General features: G+C 42.7%; 1 protein-coding gene across 2 annotated transcripts in view; it reads left to right on the top strand.

Annotated features, from left to right (window-relative positions):
- Positions 1 to 8,079, top strand: part of LOC306931363 (zinc finger matrin-type protein 4) — a 124,483-nt gene extending 116,404 nt beyond the window's left edge. For both annotated transcript variants that reach the window (XM_079512731.1, XM_079512730.1), the window contains exon 7: positions 7,262 to 8,079. In XM_079512731.1, coding sequence (XP_079368857.1) covers positions 7,262 to 7,283 — 22 coding nt within the window. In that variant the 3' untranslated portion in view covers positions 7,284 to 8,079. The remainder of the gene's footprint in view (positions 1 to 7,261) is intronic.
- Positions 8,080 to 10,005: the final 1,926 nt, after the last annotated feature.

Genomic DNA, 10,005 nt, shown 5'->3' with positions numbered 1-10,005 from the left:
CACACACACACACACACACACACACACACACACACACAGAAAAATCCCAAAATGTTAGTGCTTCGCATTCTCTGATCTGCAAAACACCATGTCTTGTCCTGCGCACACACTCCTCCAAATGACCTTGAACGCCCATGTGCTCTTCCTTCCTGCTCACCCCCTCCTTCCAAACACCACTCTGAGCCTTTTTGTTTTTTTATTTTGATTTGTTTTTTTAATTTTTTTGTTATTCATGTCCTCACTGTATTGCAATACTGCTCTTGTTTTTTAATGTTTATGCCTTGCTTTTCTTTTCTTTCTTTTTTTCTCTCTTCATTGCTCTGTAAAGCACTTTGAGCTGCATTTCATGTCATGAAAGGTGCTATACAAATAAAGTTTTATTATTATTATTTTACACACTGTTCCCTTTTGTACAAAAAAATAAAAAATAAATAACAGATGGGGGGGACATTTTCTCAACCACTTAACCCCAATATATTTCTTACAAGCCAATGTCCAATGGGAGTAAACATTCTGTTTACTCCCATTGGTTCTCCTCCCTACAGTAAAAACGACCTGCCATGTCTTTCTCACAAGTTGTGAGCTTGTAGATCTGCTATTTTGCACATTTTTAACGAATAAAACTAGTGACACAAACTAGGGACGGCAGGGTTAATGTGGTTACAGTGGTTATCTAGATCATACATGGGCAACTGGCGGCCCCCACCTTCACTTAAAGATGGAGTGCCACAATTTTTGTATTTTTCCAGTTTTTCATGTGTCTATGAGGTGACAGTACTTAATTAGACACCCTGGAGTCGTTTGTATGTGCAATGGTGTATTAACTTTGTATTTAGGGTTTCTTCCTGGAGGCTGAACCAATGATATAAACACTGATAGTGTGACGTATTACTATTGCACACGCACCTCCCCCTCATATATATTTTTTTAAATACGACAACCTCTGTGGGTGGAGCTGCCTGCCACATACACATGTGTGAACTGAACGGCGCAGTTTGCTGCTCTGTGCCTAACTGTGTGACAGATTTTCACACATTACCACACCACGCCACACATTACCAGTTCACAGCAGTCCATTAGATTGTTTTTCGTTAGATTGGAAGCAAGTAGATGTTAACGTCGGGTCCTCAGGATTAATCAAGGAAACCACAAACCAGCCTTATACCTGCTCTGCTGTCCAGTTACTCTTGCTGTTCTCGAGTTCAGGTTGTTTCTTTTATAATCACAGTGGTCGGGCTTTGATTCAGAGTGTAGTGTCACAGTGTGCATTCTTGTTGTCAATATGTAGGTCCTAATAATACTTATACAAGGCTGTAAAGTCAAGAATTAGAAGTATCTGTTGTGTCGTGCTGGAAGTCATGTTGCCATGTCTGGCTATTACAAGCGACTTGGGCTTGTTTTCACATAAGTAACTTGCAGGGGAGATGTGGTTGACTTGACCAATGGTTCATGTGAAGTACCCTCAGATTAATATGTTGTTAAGGATTGGTGTTGTTCAAACGTTTTCATAAATATTCAAGGCAATTTCTGTGACTTGTTTTCGTGGACCTGACGCTTGTTTGTTTAAATCTGGCAACGCGACTTTTGCTGACTGAAACAGTCAGAAGGAACGTCATATTCATGTTGTAAATTGAGTTTGATCAGAGCAATAGAAGAGTGGAGAGTCTTCTGTCCAGAGCATCATTTGCCTAGGGCAGAGCTGCAAGTTTTGTCTCAATAAAGGACAGTTTCAATGCCAGGGTGTTGCCCTATAGTATATTGGGAAATTATTCATGCTAAATGATCTATCAAACTAATTGTTTCTGCTGTTAAACTATGATTTAATTGGATGATGAGATGAGCTGATTGTGACAATAGGGTCAATATAATTGGAGGAAATAAATAAATGATAAAAAAGAAATCAGAAAAAAACAGGTCTGATATGGTATGGATGCGTGGATTATAGGCCTATACATGGATAAATGGTGGCAGTATAAGTGCATAATGGTGCGGAGGGACTGGATTAGGTAGGTGGTGCTATAAGGTTAAACTCACGCATACCTAATGAACTGGTGGGTGTGTCCACATAAAACCATCATTTTAACAAATACTGTACACTTTTTTGAAAATATTATACGTCCTTATATAACAATAAGACCTGATGATCATGTTTAAGGGTGGGAAAAAAATCACGGCACTACATCTTTAATGCGGTGCTCAGAATATCGATATATTATTACATGTTATTATTTTAACATGTAGATGCTTGTAGATCGGCTATTTTTGCTACGACAGTAATATGCAATGTTGCCCTCTGGAGTGAGTGTGGAAATATAGTGGCCCTCTCCATCTTCAAAGTTGCCCACCCCTGAGCTAGATTTCCCAAAACGGAAAGGCATGTATTTAATTTGTCTGACCAGAAGCAGAGATAAAACCACATCCCCAGCGGCCAGCAGCTATCTGCTCCACTCTCCCCTGTCCTGGCCAGTCTTTATATCTCTTCATCAATTCTCTCCCTCGCCCTGCAGCTCCTACCCTTCGCCTTTTAAACAATCTAAAACTAAAAACAGCCTCAATCAAATAAAAAATCCCATTCACGATACACTTCGTCTTCACTTGCGGATTCCCTGTGCTCAACTTAAAGGACCACTTCACCACTTTTCAACCTATCTTCATATAATAGGTCCTCACTAATAATCATGATAAAATGGAACGATTTTTTTCTACTCAGTCTGTGTCTCATTTGTTTTACAAAAATGTTTAGATTTTCATTATCGTGAGAACGATGGCTTCCATTTTTTTCCAACTTTTCAGGACTAGAAAGCCTGCCGTTTCTAATTCTATTAGCTTGTATTCCCCATCGATGTCACTGGAGGACGGTTTCTGAACTGCCCACAGCCCTCCTATGAGACACAGACCGAGTAGAAAAAGATTGCGCCATTTTTTCATGATTATTAGTGAGGACCTATTATATGAAGATAGGTTGAAAAGTGGTGAAGTGGTCCTTTAAGCACTGAAGGTGCTGGACAACCTATACTGTTAATATGCGTATTATTATTTATTTTTTTAAGGGGCCAAGCCCGAATGGCTATGGTCCCTTATTGTATTTGTATGTTTTTTTCTTCTTCTTCCTCTTCTTCCGCCACTTATTGCAGTTTTTGCTGAACCATGCAATCGGTTTTCACGAAACACTGCAATATGGTAGAGGGCTATGCCAAACGGTTTGACCGTCAGCAATAAAACTTCGATACATATGTACTGTATGTGTCTCCTCATGCCGAACAACGTTTGTGTTCTGAATTTGGACCTCTGACCTTTAGACGTGCACCGTTCACATTATTATTATTAAGCCCCGGGCATTGAAGGAGGTGCTTAATGTATACTTCCTTAATGTTAACGAAGTCCACACCCACAACACCAGAGGGAGTGCAACGAACCATGTACAACCCAGATTCGGCACAAACAAGGGACTAAATTCTTTTCGCTCCTATGCCACCAAAATGTGGAACGCCCTACCAACTGTCATTAAGACATGCGAATCCCTTGACTCCTTCAAAACTGCTCTCAAAGGGCACCTACGGACGGCTGCAATTCGAAACTGGCCCCTGTAAAATCGGAAACCCTCAAACACGAACGCAAGGACAACACAAGAGACGGTCACGGCCACACAGCCAACTCAAGGTACGGCCACGGAGCCGACTTGGGGACCCAACACAAGAGGCGGTCACGGCCACACAGCCAACTCAAGGTACGGCCACGGAGCCGACTTGGGGACGCAGCTCCTCCAAGGAAAACAAACAAATTAACGGAGCTGAACGTGAATCCCCCCCACCGCCCACCCCTTTTTTTCCCTCACTGTATATGTTTCTTTTCCCTTTTTACCTCCTTTATGATGAATTCCTGTTCTGTCTATATAGAAGTGTCTATTTGTACGTCTATTTGTACGTCTCTAAATGTTTTTGATGATTTGAACATGGTGGACCCTATTGGAAACAAGTGTAATGCTTAATTGGGTCGTCCACTCACAGTTAACAGCCTTTGTATTGAGTTTGTGCTTGAAATGTACTGTAATTCTGCAAACTGTTAATAAATTCTTCAATCAATCAATCAATCAATCAATCAATCAATCAATCAAGCAAAGGCCCTATTGTAATGCAAGGAATTATTATGATAGTGCCCCCTATAATAAACTTGGGAGGTTAATCAGATCCACCTCAAATGTACAAAGAGACATCAACAATGAACTTATACAGCTAGAAATGAAGCAGGGGCTCACCTGGTACAGGTACCTTATGAAGTCCTTCCTGCTGCTGGTCGGGGATTGATTCCAACCTAGCCTCGGTCCCAGGCTTACTTTTCTGCGAAAAGAAGAGCCTGGTCACAACGTAAGGCAAAGAAGCTATCGGCGGACGTATCCTCCGGAACATCCATCAGATGTATTTCCCCCGGATACGATATTTTCCCGACCAATCACAACACTTGTTTCATTCGCGGAGAATGTGAACTGATTTGTAAAGCATCAACGTCATTTCCTTGTTTCGGTGGGGACTAGTAAACACAGCCGCACCGCGTGACGTAGTTATCTTACACGCAACACTTCCGCCACTTCCGCTGATAGTCTTTTCAGCGTAGGTCTTGCCCAGGGTGATTCCAACCTGAGGCTCTTTGGTGCATGCATGTCATGCCCTCTCTCATGCCTTTCCTTCCTCTCCACTCGATGTCACTATTAAAACAAAGCAGAGGTTGCACAAAAATATGTTCAAGTCCACTCCATAGTCACATACACATTCCAAATATGTGTTCCATCATGTTACAAGGAGAAACATAAAAGCTACACAAATTAAGTAATCTTAAAGGACCACTTCACCACTTTTCAACATCTCTTCATATAATTGGTCCTCACTAATGTTCATGATAAAACACCACCATTTTTTCCTCCTCAGTCTGTGTCTCATAGGAGGGATTTGGGCAGTTCGGACACCCGTCCACCAGTGACATCATCATTAGGCAGATTTTTTTTTAAACAAGATTTGTTTAAAAATATATTTAGATTTGTATTATCGTGAGAACGATGGCTTCAACTTTTGCATTGCAACTTTTCAGGAAAAGAAAGCCTGCCGTTTCTATTAGCTTGGATTCACCATCGATGATGTCACTGGTGGACGGGTTTCTGAACTGCCCACAGCCTTCCTTTGAGACACAGACTGAGTAGAAAAAAATTGTGGTATTTTATCATGAACGATAGTTAGGACCAATTATAGGAAGAGAAGTTGAAAAGTGGTGAAGTGGTCCTTTAATGTTTTGTCAAACGGTGGTGGGCATGACAAGATGATTCTGATGATATTTTTTGGTTTGTTTAACCTTTGTCTTTGTCTACCCAACTGCTGATCAAAATGTCTCTGTTTAGTTTGGCACCCATCATTGCTGCTTGCATCTATTGCACTTTGTCACTTGCCCTGGCCTGGTATAGCGGCCCCCCTCCCGGAGGCCAGCACCCAGAGGGCTGCCGCGTCTGTGAGAGATGTGGCCTCAGCCTCGTACACCTCTGTGTGAATGCAAAGTGCTAGATATGTCCTGACAGAGCAGACAGGGTGGAAAGGCCAGTGTTTTAACAGCCATTACGGGGATAGGTGTTGACAGCTTTGGATGCCCGTGTGTCTCCCTCTCTCTCGCCCCGTGTCTTCATTTTCTCGCACTCTTTGGGAAATAGGAAGGTCGGGGGCACAGCGCCAAGTAGGGCACAGTGGACGACCACTTAGACTCAGACTGTGACGAACAGGCAGAGTGTGTAGAGGTGGCTGTCGTCCACTCCTGGCGCTGACCAGTGGCAATTCGGGAAGACAACGGTGTGTGTGTGTGTGTGCGCGCGCGTTAGTTTTTTATCTGGACTCCTTGAATGCTGACCATATTATGGACACTGGTCAGTAGCAAATATGGTCAGTAGGAGTACAGATACAATGTTTTGTAGCACGCACACACACACACACACACACACACACACACACACACACACACACACACACACACACACACACACACACACACACACACACACACACACACACACACACACACACACACACACACACACACACACACACTCAAACCTTACCCAACTATTATGCGGGTGTTCTGTTGTGTGGGTCTCAATCAAGCTTATCTCTTTACTTTAATTATATGTGCACTATGAGGCAGCCTCTGGTGTGATTTTGTTTGGCTGTGATAAAAGGTACAGAATGCAGCCACAGCACCAGTCATCACGACAAACAATCAGCAGAACAAGATAAAAGACAAATCCAGAGTAATTACTGCACCTTAAACCAGAGGGTTTGTGTCGCTATCTCCCTCCTTTGTTTTAACCCATTTTGGGCGGGAACCCCTTTTGGTGTTTTAAACATTATGTTATAATTTAGCTATTGAAAAATAGCAGATCTACAAGCTCATAGCGCGCCACCGAGTGGCGCGCTACGAACTTGTAGGTCTGCTATTTTTGAAAAATCGTTAAAATGTGCCTCAAGGCCTGGGCCATGGCTCAGTGGTCCAGGCACCTTGGCTGGTAATCCAGTCTGGCAGTGTGCCGCGGGTTTGACTCCCGATCCCGACGGCCTTTACTGCATGTCTTCCCCCCATCTTTCTCCCCATTTCCTGTCAGCCTACTGTCTGTCCCTCCATAAAATATATAAAATAAAGGTGAAAAAAAAAAAAAAAAAAAAAACATTGAAAAAAAGAAAAAAAGAAAATGTGCCTCAAATCTTTCAGAAAATTGTCATGATTTAGAAAACTTTTTTTTATTTTTTATTTCGACGTCAGGCCTGAATGGGTTAATTTGGGGAACAGCTGCACAACAGGCACAACAGACAGCCGTAATTACGGGAAGCTTGCAATATGGGATTATTGGATAATGCTCCAGACGGAATCGCCATCCCCCGTTACAAAAGCAAGCGTTTCCACAATGCCAAGAACCGGCAGCGTGATGAGAGCGAGAGCTATAATATCTCTGCAAACACAGACTTGATCGCTATTCGTTTTTTTGCCTGCATACGTTACTGGCACCGTTTCTTTCAAGTTACCTTCATCAGTATTGCAAACAGCATGCAGAGGGAGATGATTTGTCAAGTAAACAAGCTTCCTTTCCAAGTTTTGAGCACGGCAGGAACAGAATGTTTACTCCCATTGGAACATAGTTCTCCTCCCTGCAAGTTAAAACGACCTGGCGTGTCTTGGTCTTTACATGCAGGCAAACTAGACTAACACTTCTCTCCTTTGTTGTCTTTGTTTTCAGCTTGAAACAACACCAGCAGTAAAAGGAACTAGGACATGACGCTCTGGAAAGAAGACGGAGACACGACACGCGCAGACACAGACTAATGGAAAACAACGTCAAGACACAAGCACTTGCGACAAACAATGGTGGATCAGAGACTAAAGAGGAACTGGGGAATTTTTGGTGTACGTGTGCGTGCGTGCGTGTGTGTATGTGTGCACGTGTAGACCGTGCACACATCCACAGTATGGCTGTGTTTGTCATTGTGAGTCGTGTTTATTTTATATTTGATCTAAAATATATTGGAGTTCAAAGAGAGTGTTGAACATGTTTTCTCCGAGCCAACAGCCATTGATGCTGCAGGTCTTGCCGTACAACCACGGCATGGCGTGGCATGCGTGAGCCATGAAGCCATACCATGTGTGAATTAACCCCGCGCGAACCACAAACCTAAACTGATGTCAGCGCATTTTGCCCAAAGCGGTGAAAACCGTTACAATGATCGTCACACAGCGTATATATATGTACTGTAGCAGCAACAACGTGCCAGTGGCTGGGACACTCTGATCAGTCGCCAATCGAAAATCAATATCCTGCTTAGACATCACCTCATCTATGGCTGTTTATGAGCAGCTATTTTCAGAGCCGCTCTGAGACCGACGACGCTCAGCTGGCCACGTGCCCCAAGATGTCAAATGAGAGGAACAGGAAATCGCGAGCCATTGCGGATGAGATTTCACAGACATGGTTTCACTTGAGACGGTGTTGGCCTTCTCGAACCCCTGCTCAAAAAACTGGGGATCACTGGAGTGTGAGAGAGTCTGTGGCAGAAAACATTCCTGTTAGTACTGTAAATCAGGGGTTCTCAACGTTTTTGGCCGGGGACCCCCGGAAATGCTTTGGCAATGTCTCGGGACCCCCGCCCCGCCCCCTCCCGACCCCCAATATAAATTGACTGCTACAATAACCTTAACACATTTTGGGCGGGAACCCCTTTTGGTGTTTTAAGCATTATGTTATAATTTAGCTATTGAAAAATAGCAGATCTACAAGCTCGTAGCGCGCCACCGAGTGGCGCGCTACGAGCTTGTAGGTCTGCTATTTTTGAAAAATCGTGAAAATAAAATTTAAAAAAAAATCATTTTTTTTTCTTTTTTTAAATAATTTGGGGACCCCCTAAAATATTTTGGCGACCCCCCGAGGGGTCGCGACCCACGGGTTGAGAACCCCTGCTGTAAATCACAGGTTTTCAAAGTGTGTGGGGGTGGGCGCCAGGGGGCAACTAGAAAGGAGGGGGGTTATGAATAAATATACAGCATATCATTTATTTAATTTTCATTTCAATTCTTCAATTGAAATTCTATTCATTAAATGAGCGTGCCAATTCAACCTCTTTCAACCTCACTGGCATCCCTATTTTGGGCATGTCATTATTGTCAAACGTAAAAGAAAAGAAAATCTAAATAAAAAATAGCCTACAAGCTCACAACACGTGGCGCTGCGATGCTGTGTGAGCTTGTAGATCCACCATTTTTGCTTTATTTAAAAAAAAACTGCTTTACATCACTGAAGACAAGACGCAATATGTAAATATCTATAATGACCCGGTTTTGCATTGTCAGTGGCCCGACAAAACAGATAGTTTGACACACACACACACACACACACACACACACACACACACACACACACACACACACACACGTAGCAGCAGATCTCGAGGGCAGTCTGACGAGACATTCAATGCATGCGAAAACATAGCACTGCCGTATCCAGTTGCCTCTTTGAAATGTGTGTATTTTTTGACAGCAGCGGCACCGCTTTGTAGTAACTGCTTCTGCTAGTGATTCAATGCACTATGCTTCCACATGAGTAATGAGTTCACCCTTTAAACGTTGAACCAGATTGAGTTTTTTTTTGCCATCTGGTGTATTAGTAAGGGGGGAAATTATTACTGATTTTAATACATGATAGTTCAGTTGGTGATACAAGCATGAAATTACCAGAGATTATACATAATAGGGTAATTATACCCTAATTGATAATCAACCTCGGTGGGCCACGCAGAATTCCAACATTTTCAAGATGGCCCCCCAAAATGGCTGCAACTGGGCCTACGTTTTGGACTATAACACTTTTCTGTGGTTGGAAATCTTTGATTTCCCCCACATTTTGATAGATGAGAATATGTTCTGGAGGTATTTCTACCTAGTAAGTAAAAAATATTAACATTAGGTTCCAATATGGTGGTGTATTTTCCAATATGGCTGCCGATAAATGTACATCTGCTCATGGTTAATCCACAATTTGTGATAAAAGCAGGAAATTTGGCACGGATCACCTTTATAACACCCTAATTGATAATCAACCTCAGGCCGGGCCACGAAAAATAAATAAATAAATAAAGTTTTATAATGGCTGCAACTGGCGGCCATCTTGAAAATGGGGGAATTCTGCATGGCCCGAGGTTGATTATCAATCAATGGCCCAAGGTTGATTATCACGCTTCGCTTGTATCACCAGCTGAACTATGTAAATTTCCCCCCTGACTACGTATATCGCTATGGAACTTAGGAGGTGCACATGCCGTACATTCTAGGAGAAAAAAAAACAAAACCAAAAAAAACAGTTGTTGTGTTATCTATTTTTAATGTCTTGGCAGGGTCGGAGCGTGAGTCAGCCTACGAGGTATAGTATACGTACCGCCTTGAGACGATCAGAGAGGAGAAGCTTTCCTCCTCCTCTGTGCTTACATTGAGATC

Source organism: Electrona antarctica (genome assembly GCF_951216825.1).
Source record: "Electrona antarctica genome assembly, chromosome: 10".
In the NCBI taxonomy this organism is placed as follows: Eukaryota; Metazoa; Chordata; class Actinopteri; order Myctophiformes; family Myctophidae; genus Electrona; species Electrona antarctica.
This window is presented reverse-complemented; position numbering and strand designations above follow the sequence as displayed.